At 30.9% G+C, this 25,110-nt stretch overlaps 2 protein-coding genes across 5 annotated transcripts; one reads left to right on the forward strand and one right to left on the reverse strand.

Moving 5' to 3' along the window:
- Positions 1-173: 173 nt before the first annotated feature.
- On the forward strand, positions 174-23,319 carry LOC138941561 (KH domain-containing, RNA-binding, signal transduction-associated protein 3). 3 transcript variants are annotated; one of them, XM_070311374.1, is made up of 12 exons: positions 181-400; positions 1,169-1,257; positions 16,947-17,356; positions 17,919-18,040; positions 18,142-18,258; positions 18,341-18,659; positions 18,909-19,023; positions 19,111-19,230; positions 19,501-19,577; positions 20,609-20,705; positions 20,807-20,924; positions 23,231-23,317. In XM_070311374.1, exons 3-11 carry the CDS (start codon positions 16,981-16,983, stop codon positions 20,895-20,897), a joined length of 1,434 nt encoding a protein of 477 aa, XP_070167475.1. In that variant the 5' UTR covers positions 181-400; positions 1,169-1,257; positions 16,947-16,980; the 3' UTR covers positions 20,898-20,924; positions 23,231-23,317. The 3 variants fall into 3 exon arrangements, with proteins under 3 accessions (XP_070167476.1, XP_070167475.1, XP_070167474.1); XM_070311373.1 differs by lacking the exon at positions 23,231-23,317 and adding an exon at positions 21,146-21,688 and having other exon boundaries at positions 183-400; XM_070311375.1 differs by lacking the exons at positions 20,609-20,705; positions 20,807-20,924 and having other exon boundaries at positions 174-400; positions 23,231-23,319.
- Bckdhb (Branched chain keto acid dehydrogenase E1 subunit beta) lies at positions 8,754-16,273 on the reverse strand. 2 transcript variants are annotated; one of them, XM_070311320.1, is made up of 8 exons: positions 15,963-16,272; positions 14,992-15,069; positions 14,326-14,528; positions 13,611-13,766; positions 12,540-12,711; positions 11,474-11,619; positions 9,542-9,628; positions 8,754-9,086 (listed from the first exon to the last, which is right to left on the reverse strand). In XM_070311320.1, exons 1-8 carry the CDS (start codon positions 16,096-16,098, stop codon positions 8,946-8,948), a joined length of 1,119 nt encoding a protein of 372 aa, XP_070167421.1. In that variant the 5' UTR covers positions 16,099-16,272; the 3' UTR covers positions 8,754-8,945. The 2 variants fall into 2 exon arrangements, with proteins under 2 accessions (XP_070167421.1, XP_070167422.1); XM_070311321.1 differs by lacking the exon at positions 13,611-13,766 and having other exon boundaries at positions 15,963-16,273.
- Positions 23,320-25,110: the final 1,791 nt, after the last annotated feature.

The following is a 25,110-nucleotide window of genomic DNA, read 5'->3' on the forward strand; positions in this document are numbered from 1 at the left end:
TACCCCCTTCCCCCACTCCTTCGCATCGTACCGAGCGCGACGCGCGACTACCGAATGCTCCCCCTCCTCCCTCAGCCCCTTCCTCTCTCCCGCGCCTCGCGCGCTTAGGCCGGTTCTACAATAAGTCGTATGTCGTTAGCCGTAAGCGTAATTGACCAACCACAATCCATTTCTTTTTTGGAATCATCGACTGTGATTGGTCAATTTCCATACGATTAACGACATACGACTTATCGTAGAACCGGCCTTAACCCCTCTGTCCGAAATCACCCGAAAGCTTCCGTCTTCGACGATCGTTGTCGCGTTTGCATCGGTGTCGCGACATCTTCGTCATCCTGAACGCCGGCCGTCATCCTCGTCTGTGGACCGAGCGGAGGCGACGGCGCGGCGACGAGCAAAGGTTAGCCGCAATTAGCCAGCATTGTTGGCACGAGCGCGGGACGCTGCCAAAAATGAACATTCGCGATTTCTCAGCGAATCCTCTCTTCGAACTCTCTTTCTTTCGCCGCTCGCGTTAAGTCGCAATCGCGAAATCCGCCCGATTTTAGAAATATAGTTTTGTTCACGCACACTTGAGAGAAGAGGAACGCAAATTATTATTTTAATCACAGCCGTCCACGTATGACCGCGTGTTGGCTGTAGTAGTGATTTAAAAATAAGTACATGTATATATTTTTCGTCCCTCTTCGGTTTCGGCTATTGAATAACGCGGCTCTGCAAACATAAATATTATAAAAGCTAGATATATGTGTAAAGCGAGCAAATACAGCAACAATTTAAAATTAATTATTATGCCTTATTACAAGATATAAAAATATATCGAAATAAAATTTGAATCTCGCAATAACGTCAAATAACTGCGTAAATTCAGTTTTGAGAAATATTCGGAAATGAAAAAATTTGTAATCTAATACTATAGAGAGAGAGAGAGAGAGAGAGAGAGAGAGAGAGAGAGAACATTGCGTTTCGCACATAAAAAAATTAAGATTTTAAATTTATAAAAAAATTTCCAAAGTTTGTTTTTATAATATTATCATAGCAACAATTACAGCAAGTAATTCAACGCGAGATACAAATAGCTAAACATTTGGCAGCTCCTTTTACGTTTTGTTAGAATTAAAGAAAGTATGGGTGATAATTCTACTTTATTTCTTCATTTATTTCTTAGATAAACGCAGATAATATTATCCTGTTTCTGCAACAAGACTTGTGTTTCTACAGCCGTCGTATTGTCTTCGCAGGATGTATTCTTGAAAGGTAACCAAATTAATAATATTTAAGAAGCTTCAGTAGGCATCGTCGTCAATTGTTTCGTGAGACCTCTGAAATAACAACTAAGAGAGGTGACCGTGACGGTTGCGAAACCACAAAAGTGTTTGTTTACGTGACCGACAAACATACTGAGTGAAATATCTGTTAATTATACACGAGATCGTAAATAGAAAGGAAAATAGAGAGAAAAGAAAAAAAATATATATACGTAAAAATATCTGGTTTTACATAATAATTTGTTCTACGGTTTTTAACCGTGATTGATTAGAACTCCCTTTTATTACGCGGAAAAATTTCGAAAGATTAGCGTTAGAATTAATATTTATTTAACTTATCTTCTACACTGAGAGACCCATTTTGTTGAATGAAATAAAATTTGTTTCAATCAACTGAATCTCTTGTTTGGATATTGGGCAAACAAATTCTTTAATTAATACAAAAAAAAAATTTAGTTGAAGAATTTGATAATACACACAAATTTGATTCAGTGAACAAAATTATTAATTGTATAAAATTAAATTTTTGGTTGTTTTTTATTTTAATTTTGTTCACTGAATCACATTTGTGTGTTAGCATTATCAAATTTTCCAACTACAGTTACATTTGCTTTTGTTACATCGACCAAAGTTTGTCCATGTACAACAAGAAATTTACTTGATAGTTGTCTCTTGTGATACGATAAGAAAAAGATATACAGATTATATTCTCCGTCTTTTCAATTCTCTCGTCGTTAACGAGAGACTAATAAGTATTTTCCGGACAGATGAATCCGCCATGATTGAAGATGCACTGCATATTGCACATCACACTACACTGCATAACAATTGGCTGCGCAGTGACACATGAATGCGCAAAATAGTTTATGATATTCAACTAAACGATTTAGTTCAAGTAACAAATACAATTATTTAGAACGCGATGAAGATGGATGAGTTTGTTATCGCAACAATAAAATTTTATTCAGATAAACAACTCCACGCAAACAAAATAGTTTGTTAGTGTAACATTTAACTTCTTTTCAGTAACATAATTTTTATTAAATAAAACCAAATTACACGTTTAGTCAATAAAATGGTTCAACCAAATAATTTTGTTTTATTTAACGAAATCGGGTCTCTCAATGTATTAGTTTGAAATATATCGTACACATGTGTTATTCAATAGATATAATCCACACATATTTATAATAGAAATAAAAATAACGTGATTTCTACAACAATAACATTATAAAACCTATAATATTGTATTATAATTTTCATCTTTTTCGCGTGAAATGAGCATATTAAAATATCGCAATACTCGCGATTATAAATGCGAAAATAATTTATTCGTGTAAAACTTGATACACGTAGAATTTTAATTTTCGATATCCAATAATAGTTTCAAAATAATTCCATAATAAATTTTTTCACACTTTTTACATTAAATACAAAAATCATTCATTTATCTCTCTTTCTTTCTCTCTGTCGAAGATTTCTGCTTCTTATTTTTAACGAATGTTTATGTTAACAATCTATTCCTGAAAATAAAATATAATACAAAGTATTCTAGTTTATTTCTAAATATTAAAAATTATAACAACTTTTTCAAAATTTATCTGCAAAATCTTGAGTATATATCCAAAAGAAAACCTCCGTCAACGTGGCAGAGAAAAAGTACAATTATAAACCAATTATTCATATAAATTATTTCTTGATTGTTGTAACATTGAATTGTCAAGCTGTACGAAATGTCAAAATATGCAATTTTCGCGATAGCTATACTCATAAAGTAAGTATAGCGAAATAATCAATCAGCCGGCCGGCCGTGGAAAAGACGTTTCAATGTTTCAATATATTTAAGTTCAAGGTTCCCTCTTTTTTTAGAGAGGGAAACGTATTTCAAATATTTGCAAAATAAAAACTTATGTAATATACAAAAAAGTTTTTTTTAACTATTATAGAATACATTTAATTACTTCTTGCTGATCAATAAACTTTGATCATATCTATCAGCACAAAAATTCACGCATTTTTTTTGGTTGTGTCGCCCAATTAATATTTTCACGTTCTAAAAACTGAGCAGTATTTTTTTTTTTTTTTTTCTATAAAGTATCAGCGTATGGCGTTTTATTATATGCTACATTGTATAAATAATTGCGTTAAACATTAATTAAATTCACGGATAGGCTCGTCATAAAAATCGTTTATAGATAATTAATTTTCCTTTCGAACTGCTCAAACAATGCAATGATTTACGTACCCGTCTCATTGCGCCCTTTATTACATTTAACATTCAACAGAGTAAAAGGAATTTATCGATGCGATCAAATTTTCTATCGATAACAGTATAAAGCATATTTCGCGCCTAGACACGCTAACTCTACTTTATTAATAAAAGTATTACGTCTCGCAATTATCTTATGAACACACACACAAATTGATTCGCTCCACTCCATTTCCCTCTGATGATCTAATTAACTCTCGCAGTATAAAACTTAATGATTTCTGATTTGCTAATGAAAAGATCAATGATTGATCAATCAGCGATACAGATATGGTATAATTAACGTATATATCTGTAAATGATAAATTGATCGGTATTACGTCTTTGTACACAAGCAGCGTCAAAAATATATCGACCGTAATGTATATTAGGAATGGAAAGCTCAATGCTAGCCCGGACGTTGGCAAAGATTGGCCGATAGACGTAAAGCGAATTAATTTGCCGCTTTCTTGAGGAAGAATGTGTGGCACAATAATTATTGCATCGCGTAGCAGCGCACGATGCATGAGGTTGACCGTGTTCGCCGCACACATCGCGTGCATCAGTCGGCCGACTTTTTCTTCGTTTTTCCTAATGAGCGCCGGTTGCGCATTCGATATGTATATATATATATATATATATATATATATATATATATATATATATATATATATATAAATCTTGTCGAGGAAGCAATTTGCAGTAAAAGCGGCCGATTGAGATGAGACGAGAGTTAGCGAGAAAGACGCGGGAGCCGCACCTGCAATCGCTCTCGTCTCTTACGTGCTATCCGAATGAGTCAACAACCTTTAATTCCCATAGGCAACGAACTATGAACGCTAAACATAATATTTATCCCAATTTCAACGGAATAATTCTGATTTTATATTGCTTCTTACATACGTTCAATTCATAAAAAAATCTCTTTTTTTAATTATAAACTCATATTTATGCTGCTGATGAGGGCAAATTGATGATGATCTGCAAATTCTAATGTGCAAGTTATTTAATTTAAAAAACTGACGTATCGTTTAACTTTCGATGAAATAAATTGAAATAATTTTTGCATTGTATATAAAAAAATATGTTTTTTATTATATAATTTAAAATGTTTTAAATAATAATTGTTTTAAATTTTTGTACTCATTGAAAAACTCTTTCTCTTTTTTTTTTTAGTAGTTTTTTTTAGTAGTTTTTTTGTTATCACAATTCCTTTGATAAATGTAACGAAAATTTTGTAAAATATATTAATCTATAATTTTTAGTTTGAAGTTTGACAAAAAAGATTATTGTGTAAAAAATGTGTGTGAATTGAGATTCTGTCATCGATATTTAAATTGTAAATTTGATTATTCTCAGTGATTGCGAAATACGATAAAATATTTCTGTGGCATTCACTTCTTGAAAGAAATTACGTTATGTTAACGGTGTATCAAAATTGCAAAGAACACATAATCAATCTATCACAATCCAGTTTTTTTCCCATTAGCATTACAATAATCCATCTAATATGCTTGCAACAAAAATATATAATTTATGAACATTTCATTTTTTGCGTCACACAAGCCGCGGTTAAAACGATTATGTATATACATATGTGTATTACTGTAAATATATATGAGCGATTAATTTATCGTAAAACTTATTTGTCGATATATATTATCATTTGCGTTTCTTATGCGCATATCTAATCGTTAGGACTTTTGAAAGAAACGCATGTAAGACACACATGCCATATCGGCGTCACATTACTATTTTTTGATATTTAAAAAATATTTTTATATAGATATATACCTTATACTTATTAATTTAGAACAAATAAATTTTAAAATAAATTCATACTCCATGGAAATAATTTCGCGCCATAATCGCAAAATATATACGCGATTGCTTACAATTAGTATTAGTATATATATATATATTTGAGATATTTAAATAAACCGCATAGAGAATTCAATCATTTCAATGCAATCTCAATAGATATTTCTGTTAGGCATTAAATATGTGAGATAAAATCTATTCTTGCTTTATTCTAAATCTGTCCTTATTTTAATCGTGCTGATGCAATCTCATCTCATTCAATTATATAGAATAATCTCATATCGAAAAATGATTGTTTCTGCTGTATTATTTTAAAATCAATTGCGCTACTTTGGACACGATAAATGCGATATACTCAATACTTAGGCTATCTGTACTCACGCATCGGTGCAGCGGCGCGTTAATTGCGGCTGCAGCTTAGTTGCATTGCGTGTGCGCGCTCATAAGGAAGAGGCCCTCGGGGAGTTATACTAGAAATTGCGTTGTACTTTGAGAACGGCAAACGCGCGCAAAATAGATTTGTGCGACCTGTGCGAGATGCACGCAATGCATCAAATTATTTTAATTCCGCGAATAGCATCAGTGTTTCGCTTTACATTTTTAGGGCTTAACATGAATATTGTAGACTACTTGTGAACATTCTGTTATGAGAGCATCACGTTCAAATACAAAACAGATAGAATAGTTATTAAAGTAGATTTTCTTTAATAAATTACGCAAGGTCTCTCTCTCTCTCTCTCTCTCTTCTTCTCTTTCGCTTTTTTATATTTTTATATTTTTGTATATTTTATACATCAAATAAGTAATCGTTTATTTACTGTCGGCTATTAATGTACATGTTTTATTTAAAATTCTATTCATATATCCCGTATATATTAGCAATTAACGTCATAAATAACTGCTTTGAGCTAAAAATAGCTACAAAATTATTTGCCACAAGATTGCATAAAATATCTTCTTTTTGCGTGCAGTGTTTTTAAAATATTAACGTAATTTTATTCACATTTAACCTCTGCGTTGGCAAACAACATTATTTTAGATAAGATAAAAACGCAGCTGCTAATTTCGAAAGCACCAGTAAATATATTGCGTCTGATCGGACCAATGAAAACTTTCATCATTGGCTACTTTGTCCTCTTGCTGTAGAGATATCACACTGTGTTGCGTGCCATAAATTAAGATAATAAATCGATCGTTTAATTTGGTCCGAAGAATCCTATCTCTGACACTTGTGTATGACATTGATATGTAGAAGAAGAATGCGATATCCGATCAATCGATTGTAAAAAAAAAGATCGGGGAATGAAAACAAATTGGTCAGCTATGATATACTATAAATAGGAATTACGTAACAGAGTATATGTGATTTTTTTGAATACTTAATGAGTAACGGGTAATCTTGTAGCATGAAAATATTTTGATTTCGCATACGTTACCTGTCCATACATTGAAATGAATAGGTATGTAAGTCGTTGATGATAAGCCGTTGTACAATATTAAATTTTTTAAAACGAAAAATTCTAATTATTAAATAATACAAGAAATTAATTAACACGTAAATCACGATCTGTCCAAGAAAGTAGATTGCAAAGATCGCGACACTTAATGTTCCATATTTTAACGTAAGACTAACAAAAAAAAAAAAAAAAAGAAGCAAACAATCAACATTTGAAAGAGTTATAAAATAAATAGTTATTTATTTAACAAAGATTATCGTTTATGTTATTTCAATGTAGGACTGCTATTAAAAGTAAAAGAACTTTAATAACTTATATTTCTGAAGGAGTGATCGGCTCTTTCTCATAATCATTATCGAATCGAAGAGAGTGAAAATCTCGCGACTTTCGATATCTACGAGCGCATCGGCGCCATATGTTAGCATGTAAAAGTCGTTGCTCTATTCTCGCAAAAATCGACTAATAAAAAGGTAACTCGTCGACCTTCGATATAGTGCTTCGTGGCGACTGGTTCTCCATCTCTTTTTCACTGTTGACGGATCTCTCTCTCTTGCTCTCTCTCTTTCTCTCTCTCTCTCTCTCTCAACTATTTTCTTATCTCTCTCTTTCTCTCATTGCGCTCCACGTATATATAGCGCTGCCAACTTTCACGTATCATAATATACAGTGAAAGAATGTGGTTTCCCTTTCAAATTACAAAATATGCCACGAGTGAACAGTTCAGCACATTTCCTTTTCTCTAATTTCGTCTTTTGCGTAATTTAAAAATTTTTCGTTTACCTGCTCGAGAGAATTTATATTAACGGCAATTAAATCTTTTTAGATGTAGACATGTTAGTCATAAATAATCCCGTTGAAATATTTTAATTTCCTTAATAAGAAAAAATAAATCATATCTTCGGGCTTTTAATCAATTTAATCAATTTTTATACTTTAAAAATTCAATCTCCTTTCAAATATCATTTTGATGCCTTCGAGCTCGACTGAAAACTTACATACATCCTGTTGACAGGCGGAACATAAAGGCGATCTTAAAGGTTTAGACTGGAAAGGACAGCGTCTGAGACTGAAACCTTGGTTGTGATATTACATTGCCGTAGTGCGCACAATCGGTGCGCAGTTTTATTATTAAAGAAGGACTTGACCCAGATTATCGATGAAAAAAAAAAAAGATATATAGATACCTAGACGATCCATCCTGATTGCGAATATCTATCTGACGTCTTCGTTGACCGGCGCGTCATTGCCGCCGGCGACGATTTGTATCATCTTTCATGTTATTAATTTAGACAGGAGGGATGGATTTATGTGGGTTGCGGTAAACTGGGTCAGGGGCAATGCTTTTGCATTCGCTCAATATATGTTAGACACAAGTCATATAGTTTCACATTTTTTTGTTTATCTGTTAGCAAAAAAAAAAAAAAAAGATGAAGAATATATTATGTTAGATTTAATTATTTCAGATAATCAACAATATCCTAAATTTTTAGCAACGATAAATAATTTATGCTTATTGATAGTTTATAAATACGAGCGAGTACATGAATTACGTATTTGTCTGTGTATATGATCCTAAGTCCAATCGCAAAAAGTGATCCTTAGGATGCTCCCGACAATCTCTGAAAGTTTGTCGGTTGAATATTCCAACACCCTGTATATATGGTAATCTATATTCATTTATAAACAGTAAGATAGATACGGGTGTATAAAATACATGAAAATTTCATAGATTTCACAAATAATGCTCATTCTCTATTTTTTGTATTTCTTACGTATTCTTTCGAGGCAGAAACAACTAGTTTTATTTATATATAGTTTATTATAGTATTATATATAGTATTATATATAATTATTATATATAGTATTGTATATAGTATTATATATAATATTATATATAATTTATATATAGTAGTTTTATCTATATACAATATATAATATATATCATATATAGAAATTATAAAATATATTTTATATAAAAACAATATGTGTGATAGGTTTGAAAACAATTTATGAGATAGTGATAAATGAAGAATTATAAAAAAATTAATAATATAAAATATGTTTTCCAGTGAACATTTTGCCAACAATAGATTATACCCCTTTTTCACACACAGAGGCGTACCGCAACAACCGTAGTTCTTTAGTAATTCTTTAATACTTCAGGATATCTCGGACAGCTGCGAAGCAACGCCACTTGTCCGGTAAGTAAAACGGCTCAAAGATATGTGGGAAGGGACAATCCCATCCTGTGACCCTTTGAATCGGCGCCTCCAAATACAAGAAGCACTCCGCCTGATTTAACAATTATTAGAAAGATTTAATATAATCTATACGTGTGATTAATTTAACATTTTTTATTGATGCAAAATCGACTTTCTAATGTAAACATCAAAGGAATAAACATTAATCAATTAATCAATTATAATCTTATTAATATTAAAAATCTTTTTAAAAATATATAAATCCAAGAAAAATAATCAATTAATTTTGGTCACTTTAAAAATCGGTTTACACCCTTCTATGGATAATATTACCATCTCGCGTGACATTATATCTCGGGCTATCAAAGATTTCCGTCTTAGCGTCTAACGAAGTTAATTCGTTTATTAGGATCATGCAATATATTTTTATATACAAATCCGATTATTACGTTATTAGGTGTCCTTAAATCATTTTATGTCGCATTGTTTACGCAATAGATTTTATTATCATCGCAAGTTTGTCTTATGAAAAAGTAGATACCTTACCTGTACAGTCGCAGCTATTTCTGCTCCAAATCCGTTCGTCATCGGCGCTTCGTGGGCGATAATCACGCGCCCGGTTTTCCTCGCCGACTGCAACATTTATCCACATATTACGCATAGCAATTTATTATCGCTCACCCGCTGGGTTTAATTCGCGCGTGATTTACGTCTCGTCCCATATTGTTGCGGTATAATAATAACTTATATAGATACGACCGCGATGCTAAACGGGCACATTAACGCCGCGACGACGGCACAAGCCATCATTTTGTAACGGCTATCCAAATACAGACCTACAACATGATCGACGATGGAAATACACGCTGGCGATCGAGATAGTCACACTTGTACGTGTACGTATACGTGTGTGTTCCGTTGTAAATCGTTAACAAAGATAACTAGATAGTTAAACGTGACTGAATGTCGAATACAGGTTCGTATGACATTTTCAATTTGAGTCGACATTCCCTGCACTTTCAAAAGTTGCAATTTATCATTACGAAAATATCCCATAGAAAATCTACGTTTCTACATTTATCGGATTAATATTTATGAGATTCTACATTTCCATGTGATAATTTCAATATCTTTATTAATAGACAACTTACTGTCATAACGCAAGAATCTAAATCATGAATCTTTTATTTTATTTTTATTTTTTTTTTATAATATTCGATTGCTATCAAAACAGTACCTAAAAAAAACTTATTAATTCTTTTTATAAATATTTTCTGAGAGAAAAAAAGATTTTTAATGTAGTGTTATGCAATAATAGCTTGCTAAATTTGGTAAGAACTGTCAAATCTTATAATAAGATATGTATATCGTGGATATTAATTTTCCTTTAAAAAGTTTTAATTAAAGAATAATGCATAAATGAATAATCTATGATTCTCAATATTATCTATGTTTTTCTGTATTTACATATCAGTTAGGTTCTGTTCCATTTTAGTAACGCAATCGACGTTTTTTTTCCGGCCACGATTTTTCATCGCGCGACAGCCATTTCTCTCCAAAGCGACGTATATATTAGAATTTCGTTTCGCGAGCAGAGTCGTCTCTCGTTACGAAATCGCGCAATGTTTCGCATCGACAGGCATCGGCGGGTACATAACACAGCGAATCTCCGCGACTGTATCGAAATTGTGGCAAAACGGGTTTGCAATTACGCTCGTACCACGTCTTGTTATGCGCGCACCACTCTCGCGTCGTATATAATATCACGGCGGTTTGTAAGCTGCGAGAGAAATGCATACTGTACGATTGGCATATCGTTAAGCGACCAGAGAGATCGATTAGCATAAATCAGGGCGTTATTAGGCGGATCTCTATGGAGATCCGTAACCCGAAGGGACGTAAGAGTCCAGGCCGGAGGATTTCGCTCACGATCACTTCTCGTTTCACTCTTAGACGAGGTAACGATAACCGCTTTTATCGTCGACGAAACGTCGCGTAGATCGATGGAATAATATCGAATCCTCGCGCCAATCTTTCGATTATTCTGTCCCTGTCCGACGACATTTCGCCAACGGGATACGCATACAAATGGTACGAAGGATACCTCGATTGTGTTTGTGTATTTTACGTAGGTATATTCGGCGATTTTTTATATCGAAATTCGTGCGTTTCGACGTCGTGGCACGATCGTGCATGGTTCGTCATTGATAAGCGAAACCTTGATTTAACTCGAGAGAATGACGAAGGAAATAGATCGCGCACAATTATTCAGCCCTTGAAATTCTTGAAACGAGAGATGAACCGCGAGTCCATGTCCCGTGTATGTTATCGAAGCAACGAGAGCAGAAAAATCAAAGAAGGATACGCGGTGTTTGAAACGATCGTTTTCTTCAATCGATTTCTTACTCTCAAGGAAACGATCGTATTAAGATGAAGAGAGAGAGATAGAAAAAGAGAGAGAGATTGAATTATACCCACCTTGCATACGAGTTCCGCATCCCATGGTAGAATGGAAATAAGGTCTATCACCTCGCAGGATACGTCGAGCTTCTCCTGGACTAGATCAGCCACTTCCAACAGCACGTGCACTTGAGTACCCCAGCCTACGAGTGTCACGGCGTCACCTACGCAACAACGAAACACACTTATATAGACAAACACCTGTATATAGACTCGCATAACATCGACAAGTGTGTGTATACGCGTTCCTTCTGTTATATCCTGTTTCAGGATCGGTCATCGGCGAGAGTGCCGTTTCGCTCCGGCGATTGAATAATAAAAGGACGATTATACTCGGTAAATTATATTCACAGAGAGACTCCGAGCCACATGTATGGAGAGTACGAACACAGTCACTTTCTATATATGACTTTAAATAATGTCTCTTATGCGTTATTTTTATTGGACAATATATTTTCTGCCATAAATGTAAAATAAAGAAAGAAAGAGAACTTTTGTGTCTTATATTTAAACATTATTGCCGAAAATTATTTTACCACCGCAAGTATTTATTGATATTACGTAATTACTATTTTCGCGTTTTTATCTCTCGTTCGAGACGCGATCGTTTTTTATAACGCGTAAGAGATATTTAAAGTTATGTAAATATTTTGAAAGTGATTTTATTCGCTCTCTTCATACATGCGGCAATAATAAAAATTACAAATCTATTGCATTAAACAATAGCTGAAAAGTAGAAATATCGCTCTCGAATCAGTATTATTAAAATTAAATTGATAAAAATACTAAGATCAGATAATTACTGAAAATATACTAATATAAGATATCATTTGTTTCAAATGCCAAGAGAGAGACGTTTCTTATTCATAAAAATGTATAAATTAAAGTATAAAATTTATGCTATATTATGCATTTGAAATACATAATCAACCATGTAGACGATATACAAGGTGATCGATATACAAGCGCAGCGCTTAATAAATTCGATTAATGCCACAAGTACGTTAACAATCAAATACAAATATCTATTATTATAAATATAAATATATATTATATCAATAGAATTTTTTTTTTTTTTTTTTACCTTTTCTTACAATTTCAGCCTTGCCAATTTCGATCTTGTAATGTGCTACGGGCACTTGGTCCTCTGCTATGCGATATAAAATTTTAGGTTCGAATATAATGCAAGGATCTGGTTCATCTATGCAACTTAATAGTAATCCTTTCGCATGCATTGCTCCACGAGGCACGACAATCTAAAAAAAAAATCAGCTGTTTTCAAAGAAGCTGTCTCTCGCGATTTTCTCCAGTTCATCGTCTCTTCGTCAATAATTGGCGATTCCTTTCGACGGTTTCACAAAACAAACGTGAAATTTATCGGCTTCAGAAAATGCCAGTACAACATTATACGTAATATTCTCTCGTAATCGCGATGTACGATAGCGATTGCGCATTAGTGTGCGAGCAAAACTTTCTTCATGCATACGTACAGTGTATACGTCGTACAATATTCATGGAATTTGTCGAAGAAAGTTGAGAACTCATGGCTGATGCGTAATATAGAGAAGGTACGAAGAATGTTCCCGGTGATGAAAATTTGATAGCGAAACTTGTTCGCTTGACTCGCGCGAGGTATATCGAGGTATATTAAATATTAATGACTATTTTTTTTTTTACTTATATCCAAATTTTTTTTTATGTACGAATCATATTGCACGCGTATTTAAATTATTTGGAAAATATTAATTATGTCAAACTCATAGTAATATAATGTTACTTAACACTGCAATAATATAATGCATACATGATGACTCAAATATTTCATAAACGAATATTGACACGCGATCATTAAGACCGGTTCTACAATAAGTCGTATGTCGTTAATCGTAAGGAAATTGACCAATCACAGTCGATAATTCCAAAAAAAATGGACTGTGGTTGGTCAATTTGCTTACGGCTAACGACATACGACTTATTGTAGAACCGGCCTTATGACTTCATTATGAAATTGTTTATCTCAATAGAGAACTTATTTTTTCATCGATTATTCTCAAGAATAAAGGCACTGTGCGCGATCAAAAAAGACAGAAGAAAGAGAGCGTTCTTGTATATTATGCTCGATAGATAAAAAATGTAGCGCGCATTTATTATTGACCTTCAAGCCGGGTGTATGTGCGAAATAAGCTTCCGGACTTTGAGAATGATAAAGGCCACCATGACCAACTGCCCCGCAAGGTGCACGAACCGTAAGTTTACCACAGTCAAACATACTACCGCTTCGGTATCTCATTTTAGCCGCTTCGTTTACCAACTGCGGACATAATTAATACATAGTTCCGTTAATAATTTTAATTAGAGATTATTAATCTTTATATTCTATGTGTGATAGTGCTTGCGTGACGATTTATATATATATATTCTACATTATTTTATATGAATTGCTTATTTATTTTTAAGATATATACCTGAGTCGTTCATGTCAAAAACGTAATTTTTAGGTAAAGAGATAAAATTATATGACTACTAAAGAACATTTATATTTTTCAACGTAATCTTCATTTATATCATATTATTAGTACGTCGATAGCAAAAATGCTATGATATAAATGAAGATTACATAGAAAAACAAATGTTCTTTAAACGTCGTAATATTTTGTCTCTTTACTTAAAAATTAAATTCCGGTTTTGACACGAACGATCTAAATAATAACAATATTTCTATTTTATAAAGAAATTTTCATTCCTCGCATATTGAATCTTTTTAAACCTTTGCATTCTTTTTATGCTCCGTATATCAAAAAGATATATTGCTAAAATTATAATTATTAATCTATTTATTATATTTACGTATTACATGAATGATAAAGTACCTGATCGAAGGCAGGGAATATGTAATCCGCAAATTGTATTTCGGCAATTGCCGTTATTCCGGTATTGGCTAAGCCAATTCCAAAACCCACAATTCCTTGCTCGCAGAGAGGCGTATTAAAGACACGATTAGCGCCGAAATGTTTCTTTAAATCCATGGTGCATCGAAAGACACCTCCGAATGCTACATCTTCACCAAATATCACTAAAAGTTAAAAAAAAAAATTAATAAAGTATTTGTTCTGGAAATTATGTAAAAACATTTCCTTTCATTTTAAATTTGCTTTGAATAAAATTTTTATTATTATTTTTTATAATATAATTATAATTAATTATATAATTTTATTATTATTATTATTTTTTTTTTTTTTTCATAAATAGTTGTGGAATAACATACTGTGAAAAACTAATGAATGTTTAAAATGTCGAAAATAAAAAATGTATATTATAAATATATTGAACATATATGTATACATATATAGGGTGTCCTCAATTTAAATGGCAAAACGAGCGAACCTCTAAAGGACCTTCCGTCTTAGCTTTTCGGTCCCTTACACGCTCCTAAAGTTTTGCCATTTAAAGTGGGGACACCCCGTATATCTCTAGAGAAAAAAAATTATATTTATATAAATTATATATTCTATTTAAAGGCTTTGAGGGATATTTACCTGAACGTGGATCGTTTTCCAATGCAAGAGTAAGGGCGTGATTTATAGCTTGATACATATTCAGCTTCTGAGTCTCACCTGAAAGCATACCTCTTTTACATAATCACGTGTGAATAATGCATTTTTAAGTATCGTATTAAGTGATTCCGTACTATGAAATGAGCAAATTCTAGAACACTCTATTGCGGCTCAATAGTAATAAATAATATTCTTCTCTTTCCAAATAACAAACATTCAAATTTACTTATATTGACTCTTATTACATCATATAAGATCATATCTTATTACATCATATGCTTCCACACAAATATAGCCGCCCAAAAAACTCGATAATTTATCGTCACATTACATTCGTTAATTCTCGATTCATTCTTGACACACATACTGTGCGCATTTTTGCGTTCTTCATTTTGCGTGAAAGAGAGACGACTATCAAAATCTAAAGATTATCAAAGATTCGAATTTTAAAATATCCGAATATTTGAATATTCGAATACTCAAAAATTTTGAAACAAGTCGAAATATGCTGTTTTAAACTTGTGGAGCAAAATAGATAAATATTCTATGATTTCTATCAGTCTAGATTTAAAATGCTAGATGAAGATAAAATCTATTTTTATTTGTGACAATTAAAAAACCATTTACCACTAACATAAATAAACAATTTTTTTCTCAACAATTAAATATTCTCATTATTTATACCAATTTATACCTCTACACGTTAAAGACATCCCACATACACACACACACACATACACGCGTATTTATATAACTATATATAAATTTTTCAATTAATTAAATGATTAATAAATTTTAAATTCGCAAAGCATCTTTTATCGAATCTTTCATTGATCTCATTAATCGCTTACATATATTGTCAGTATGCCGATTTTGCGTGTCATCGTTTTCGTAAGACTGAACGATGAGCCACAATGGTTAATACAATACATGCGAAAAATAATGACACTTACCGGTGATATTTGGCCTCTTGCACGGGAAATACGTAAAGTGCGCCGATCTGACATGTCTGCGCTCTGCGAAGTTTCGGCTCAAGAGTAATTTTTCTCCGGCATTCCTCAACCGCGCGCTCAACTTACTGGGCATCATTTCTCGCTCGGAGCTCTATTTTGATTGCATACACGGGGTCGTGGGTCTTATCTTTATTTGCACATAATGCGATATCTTGCCATAAAGCATCACGTGAAAAATTTCGTAAACAGCCACGAAGTCGAGCGCGTACGCGTGCACGCGCTCTTTGATCGAACGGGAACTACTTCTTTCGACATGCATACAATACACTTGGAAATAGTGATAGAAACGAAAAGGGGAACTAATCTCGAAATAGGAGGAGGAAGGGAAAAGATAAGAAGGAAAAGTGATAGAACACAACGTCATTAATGTTTACGTTTATCCATCGTGATATCTTCGAAGTTAATCTAGCTTGAGAAGTTCAGTTTATAACTTGATAATCGCAAGTGACGTTTAACACGTCACATATCATACAATAGCTATTTGTCAATCAAGGCTATTAGTATATATTTCAGTATTTGAAATGCGCGAGTTGCAACATAAAATATTGTCTCGGAAAATATTTATTCTTATTATATTTTCCATTACTGATCTAATGATGGATTGTACAGGCTGTATGAAAAAATATATAATTTATGCTTTCTTAAATTAATATAATTTATATATGTATATATATATATTTTTTTTTTCTTTTTCTTTTCTTTTTGAAATTACGTATTTATAATTCCAATCTTATATCAAAATAAAAACATTTTTTTAAAGCGAAAGGAACTGTTATATCAAATGCAAATGCAAATTAAAAAATAATACACTAACCCACAATTTATGGATATGTAGTAATAGATAGGCACCAAAAAAATGATTTTACTAGCAGTGTCGGTAAAGTAGAAATTGTTGAATTTATATAACTTTCTAAATGAATATAGATGGCAGCACTGAACAAGGCTCGGTGAGCGTGTGATGAAAACTGGATTCATGACCATTCATGCGGCGAAGAGGCAGCCATTACGGATTCGTTTTCGGGACGCGTCGTTTTGCACGAACGTACGATTTTTTCATCTATCATCGGTGAAGGCGGTTCAGATAGTCGTCAAAGTTAATCGATCGACGATCCGAATTATGTCGAACATGGATATGGATAGATCGAGCAACGGCGAGTACAAGTATCAGAGAGATGTCGACGATGACGACATTAAATCTAGAATGCTAGACAAAGAGTCCGACGAGAAGGATCATCAAATTGACAAGGCGGGCGAGTACGTACGCGAGCTTCTCCAGGAGAAGATCGAGCTCGACAATCAAAAATCACCCAATGCCATCCGATTGCTCGATCAAGGTAAGTAAACACATTCCATTCTTTCATCATACTTTATGAAATTCATGTGAAATTAGCCCGTCCGATGGAAAGTCCCATCAAGTTACAACGAATTATCGTTGCACCGAGTATCAATGGGACAAAACTTTTATTCGCAATGATATTTGATTGAGTTCATATACATGTATATAATCAATGCTTGGATTTTTTACTGAAAGATATTAGATTATTTTACAACAATACAATAACTCGGATTTTTCGCTTTTAAATATTTCTATAGTTATTAGTTTAACTTTTAATATAGGATTCTATGTATCACTAATATATATAGGAAGAATAAAGAAAAATATAACTGTAATAACCTATCTTTAACAAAATTTTTGTCTTTTAATAAAAAAATATATTTTTGAAAGAGTAGGTAGTGTACTCCTGTATATCGACATATTTTAAATTTTTGTTGATTTATTTAAGATTAAAAATGACAATTTTTGATGAATAACGAGAAGATAAATATTTTTCTTAAGTTTTAATGCGATAAGCTGTGACTACTTTACCGCACCAAAAGGAATTGCGTATTTTATAGAAATCCAAAAAACGCAAGCTATTGGAAAACCATTAAGGGATCCAAAATATGTGGATATTTATCGTGAAAAACCGGTTCGCATTTCTGTAAAAGTTTTAGTACCTATTCGTGAGCATCCTAAGGTAAGTATGTTACATTTATTTAATATAGCAATTTTTTTAACAGTCATATACAAATGTAGCTGTTATCCCAAATCTCAATTGTGTAATTTATCTTGCTTTAGTTTAATTTTGTTGGGAAATTGCTGGGTCCAAAAGGTAATTCGATGAAACGCCTTCAAGAAGAAACAATGTGCAAAATGGCAGTGTTAGGTAGAGGATCTATGAAAGATAGACAAAAAGTAACTAACAAACAAGTCTTTTTTTTTTCCCCTCGGAGAAAATGATTTATGCGGTGTCTTGATTTTTTGCTCTTAATTTCAGGAAGAAGAATGTCGTGCTTCTTTGGATCCGAAATATGCGCATCTTTCCGATGATCTACATGTAGAGATCACAGCTATTGCACCACCAGCTGAAGCTTATGCTCGCATTGCATTTGCGCTCGCCGAGGTGCGAAAATATTTGATCCCTGACAACAATGATAATATACGTCAAGAACAAATGCGTGAAATGGAAATGACCGTATCTAACGATCCGGTTTCGGATGATCGAAGACCCTCGATGAGAGGGCCTTCTAGTGGTCCTGGTACTGGTGGTATACTAAGACCTGCTGCAAGACCAACGCTACCTAGGACATCTAGAGGTTAATCTCATACCTATTATGAAAAATATACAAAATGTGAAAATTGTATAGGAAATTAAGCAATATTGTGATATTCATTTCTTTGGTATCATCAATATAAATTTATATTGCATAGAATAACTTATATAAAGAATATTCTTTAACAAATATACTTGTCATAATATACAAAAGATATACAATTTGCATATACAATAATACGAAAGAATCAGGTATATAAATATTCAATATGTATATATGTATATTATTTAGCTATACTTCCTCCGCCACCTACAAATCGTGGCCCACTTTCTCGACCCGCACCGCCAAAATCGAAAGTATTCTCTATCTTGGATCGTGCAAGAGCTGCTATGGACCAAAATTTTGGGTGAGTTTAATTATTCAAATAACACAATCTCCATCTTGATATAAATCAAATACTGTTAAATATATTTAAATCTTTCTATTTTTATAGTTATGATAATCCAACTCCTCCACCAACAAACCGTGCTGGATCACATCATGATTATGATTATCATGGGTCATCAACTAGTAGTGCTCGATATGGCGATCGACATTATACACCGAGTTCTGGGTATGTATTATTATAACGCTTTTTGCATTGATATTGTAATATACATGTATAACAGTAGAGAAAATTGATAGCATAATGTAGCTTTGTAAAAAAAGTGTGGTTTATATATGTATGTGTGTGTATGTGTGCCCGTGTGTGCGTGCGTTGCGTGTGTAATATATATAAATATAAATTTGTGTGTGTATCTACCCTTTTTTTTGTATTGCATGTATTTTCTTTATATTATTTAGTTTGCTACATGCTAATAAAGATAACATATTCTTTTTCAAGATATACAACTTACGAATATGAAGATGACTCTGCACCGCATTCTTCACATGATTATTACGAATCTTCAGATTATCCAGGTAAAATATTCCTTTTTTATGTATTTGTTTGATTATATATTAAAAACTTTGAGATTTTTTATGCAATTACAAAATTTTTTGAAGATTTTATTTTGATAATAATATATTTTTAAATGAGTGTTTATTAATTATATGTAAATCCTTTATTGTACTTATGCGGGGTTTATTGTAACATTTTAATTTTATTATAAATTTTTATAATGATATATAAATATATATAATATAATTTAAATGGATGATTCGGTAAAATTTTCATATCTTTTTCAAACATTTCAAAATAAATTCACAATTAAATATTTTTTTTCCATCTTTTTTATCAAAAAATTTTAGAGAATAATTATAATTATTACTATAAACTGATTATTGCAATTATTGCAAAGTCATTATTAGTAAAATGCATAATGTCGACGTACTTAAAGTAAAAGTATTAGTAGTAGCTTCTATGGAAATGCATTGAATACTAAAATTATTTAATTTCTACATATTGAACAAAATGACAATTTATTTTTAGCCCTTAATAATACATTAGTATATAAAATGGATAAAATAAAACATAAAATAATACGTTTATTACAACGATTAATAATATCTAATAGAAATTTTTTTATAATATAATTTATTTTAAAAATTAAATTTAATTCTTACACAAAAATTAATTTTAATGTAACTTAACATAAATTTCGCTTTTTTATTAAATTCATTTAACTCACGCGCGTACAAGATGAAATTATGTATAGATAATAAAAACAGATAATATTAAATAACTGTTTTTTAAATATATAATATTTGAATCATGCAATTCCAATTGAAGCCATAATGCAAGTTTGCTATGACAATGTAATTTATAAACCCTGTCATAGATCGTGTAACAAAATGCATGATTTACATTGATGATTAAACTTTCAACCTCATACTAAAAACCTTAAAATGATGAGCCATGCTTAAATGCTAGCATGTAGAGCATTAACGATCATTATCGTGTTTTACTTAAATAAAAATAATTAAAACATATCAATCCATGAAATTCGCAGAGGAATCGTCGAGCCGCGCTTGGAAATCGTACAAGACTACAACAACATCAGGCACAGCCTCGCGCTACCGCACCACCCCGTATACACGACCTTCCAAGTAAACACCTACAAAAAATCATCCATTAAATTTTTTGATCTAAATCGTCCGTATTCCTCTAAATGTTTTTTTTTTTTTTTTCTGACATTATTATTTCATAGCGTTATTGCGAATCCATTGGCGGCTAATCTTCCTAATGCTGCACGGCGGCCTATGATGCAGAAACCGATAAATGAAAGAAATCGTCCTTAACCGGTCAGAGAAACGGAAGCTAAGACGGTAATGTGCAAACGTTATTGTTTCATTTTGACGATATTAGAATGAATAAGATAACGTCAATAAAAATGTCATATTATAATAATCAGGAGATTTATTTCTCGTTCAATTTCTTATAAAAACTAAGTATACTCTCTCTCTATCCGTACTTCTCTCCTTTATTTAAACACTGCATATTAATTTTATTTTTACTATTTTTTTATGATAAATTCGATAATTTTCAGATTTCTCAGTTTTCGCGGCCGCTGGATAAACAAGAACATATAAATAGAAACTAAACATAATTAAAATATAAGTAAACGTAATACTAATAATGCGGTCGACCATATACATAAAAATTTATTCCGGTGACAATTCCCTTTAATCATTCTATACCATAATATTAATTCAATATACCCGTCATTGTCTACAAAATATTAACTCCGCTCCTTTAATCCTTTTCCTAAAATTTTGGACCACAGAAGAATTTAACTATTGACAAGGAGTAAAGGATCAAGAGGATTGATGGGATGAAATAAGTAAAACATTGAAGCGTTTAATATTACATACAAATGAAATTATGAATTATGAAATTCATATATTCAATATTATATAAATTAAGTGTCAACACATAAATCATAATCTTAATAATTCTAATCATATTTTGGAATCATCTTTTCTATTTATCCTTTGTACTTAATATCTTCAAATTCAATTTAAAATTTCAATAATAAAAATGAAAATATTAATATTTAATAATCTGCTAATCTCCAATCAAATTAATGTAAGTTTATATATTAAGATTTTTTTTTTTTTTTTTTTTTTTTAAATCTAAATAAACTGTAGCTTGAATATTTTTATTTGATAAAATATTATAATAAAATAGTATTATGTGTGCATTGTAAATGGAACAAACTAAATGATTTAAATGATGTACAACGCAAACTAAAAACTACAAAATAATAATAAATTGTATAACCCTGCTACTATCATATTACAACCCTATATTACTTGCTTAATATTATAGCATCTATAAAGAAAAAAAATGCATATGGTAGATTCATACAAAGAAGTTATGTAATAACCTATATTATTTTTTGTGTAGAACAATGCAAAATTACGACAAATCACAATGTCATATATATAATCTCAGTATAACTCTAAATATATAAACATATATCCAAAAATATATTGAATGTAATTCTAAAATTTGTCATTAAAATAATAACATGTAACATGTAACTCCTAATTGAAATAAAAATGAGATAACATGAGACATACTTTGTTTTAAAAACGCCGAAATGAACTTCCCCCACCAATGAAAATGCTAAGATTATAATTATTTTGGATAAAAATACCTTTATATATATAGGTCCAATTAAATATTACAAAATTTTTATCATGTACTGCGTATGAAAACTAATCCTACAGCAGAATATTTTATTATAGCTGTGTATAAATTAATAGATCACGACTAGATTAAATATGATCATAATGTAAGAGAGAATAATTAAACAAATTGCAGAGAATTGCATGTTAAAAGAAATATATATATATATATATATATATATACGATCTTTTTTCTCGATATACTTTTTCCTAATATTTATTGCATAAAAATGAATAATAAATAATATCCAAGAATAATAATTCGAGAATAATAAAATTATAGAACATAAATTTAATTAAAGATAAAATGTATTTAAATTATTGAAAAAATAGCATAATAACATGCATTTGTTTTTAATAAGTATTTTTATAAAATATAAGAAAAGTATTTATATATATAATATATATATATATATATATATAGTGTGTGTGTGTGTGTGTGTGTGTGTGTGTGTGTGTGTGTGTGTGTGTGTGTGTGTGTGTGTGTGTGTGTGTGTGTGTGTGTGTGTGTGTGTGTGTGTGTGTGTGTGTGTGTGTGTATTAAAGTAAAACACCAATCATCAAAATAGTTTCATGATTATTTATTGTGCTTTTAATCTATTAACATAATATGTTGAGAAAATTGACAAAATGTACAATAGTTCGCGGATTGAGAATACAGATTAAATTAATAAAATGTATAAAAAAATCGATTATACATCGGATAATTTTCTCTGAATAATTTTTTTTATAAATATAACATGAATGCGGAACAAAATACATATGAAATATTCGACATAAGAAAATACATATGAAATATTCGATATAAGAAATTTGTCAAATTATAAAAATTATCTAATCATATATTTTACTGAAAATTTGAAATATTATAAAAATTCAAAAATATCGTATAAAAACTACTTCACTGTATTCTAATATTGATATTGATATATTTCATATAGGTGGATAAAAAATCATGAAGATTACGTGGGAATCACGTTCTTTGTGGATCGAAAGGTTTTTAGTCTTTCTCTCTAATCGTGACGGACTTTGAAGTGCCGTGAATACATTTAAATATGACGTGAGTACACATACAATTATTTGTTATAAATGTTAAAAGCAAATGCAAAGTTTATCTGATTTAACGATCTTTTTTCTCGATATATTTTTTCCTAATATTTATTGCATAAAAATGAATAATAAATAATATCCAAGAATAATAATTCGAGAATAATAAAATTATAGAATATAAATTTAATTAAAGATAAAATGTATTTAAATTATTGAAAAAATAGCATAATAACATGCATTTGTTTTTAATAAGTATTTTTATAAAATATAAGAAAAGTATTTATACGAGTTTTTTTGTAAGTGTATATATGCATTTGCACAAAAATGTCAACTAAGTAATAAATACGTGGATATTTTTTCATGGAAAACAAACGTAAGTAGAATTAAAATAGTGAATATATAATTTTACGTATATTATAACTTCTATATATAATTATATTATTTTATATGTATGCAGGTATATACTTGTCATATATAGGACGAGATGGAATGAGAAAAAAGTCACTAATTGTTATTTTATTAATATTTTTAAATGAAAATAGTTAAAATTATTGTAATTTATATATTTTTTCTATTCATATAACATAAATATAAATAAGATCAATTTTTTGGAAATGCGATAGAAATGTGAATCTATTATTATCTCCATAATAAAATGTTAGTGACTTTTTACTTTATAGCGTACTATAATATCGACGTTCGTACAAACGTGAGAAATAAATAAAATTAGAAAGGACAACTTTTTTAAAAATATCATTATCCCATGTATATGTTTCATTATTTTAGCTAATCCTTTTATTAATCAGAAAACTATGTAATATTAATTATATATTATAATATCGGAAAGATAGGCTATATATATATATATATAGTCAATAGTGTTTCTCTTATGTGTTGTTTATATGACAGGTGGTTATTTTATCACGACGGATTGCTTAGAAACAATATTCTTATTTATTTATCACACACCAATATACAAAAATGAACTGTATAATCAATATCAGAATATAATATACTACGAAATTCAAATATATATTTAATAAAGATATATCTGAGTATCTTACAAGATTAGAGTAATGGTTCAACTTGAAACAAAAAAATCATCTACAACATTCTTTGCAGTTGGCACAGAAATTCTGGTAGAAAAACGTATTTCTACGGCCGTCCTATAAGGATTATAAATAAGTATTAATTTACGGGAGACCTTAGGTTCTAATAAGTCGCATCTAAGTATGTAGTCGTGAGTGAAAATAAGGTGCCGAGTTTTCTTTTCCCTAACTAATCCTTTGCGTATGAACCACGAGCCGGAAAATGCTTCGTTCATTTAAAGTGCAATCGAGCATATATCGCGCTAGAGCGTCCACATCTTGTATCTGTTGAAACGCACACATGCTAATTTTAGCTGCACTCTGCGTAATAATTAAACAATTATTATGTTACTTATTACGTATATGCGTCATTTTATTCATAACAATTTCACAATATCAAATTAGTTAAATTTTTTCTAACATTTATTGAGATGACTCGGTATATCGGCCAACCATTAGAATGATCTTTATTTATACTTGCTAATAAATTTTTTCCGATCTTCTTCTCGACACAGTTCATAATGTCATGCAATCGAATTGCTAAGATAAAAGAGCGCGCATAATAAAGATCACACTACTGATTATGCTACGGTGATATTTTCTGAATTTATATACTATATTATCAAGTTATATTTGCGAAATATATGCGTATAAACGTAAAATTATGTAATACAACAAGTATA

Source organism: Polyergus mexicanus, unplaced genomic scaffold (assembly GCF_030449975.1).
Source record: "Polyergus mexicanus isolate NDT 795.1 unplaced genomic scaffold, iyPolMexi1.0 SCAF_19, whole genome shotgun sequence".
In the NCBI taxonomy this organism is placed as follows: Eukaryota; Metazoa; Arthropoda; class Insecta; order Hymenoptera; family Formicidae; genus Polyergus; species Polyergus mexicanus.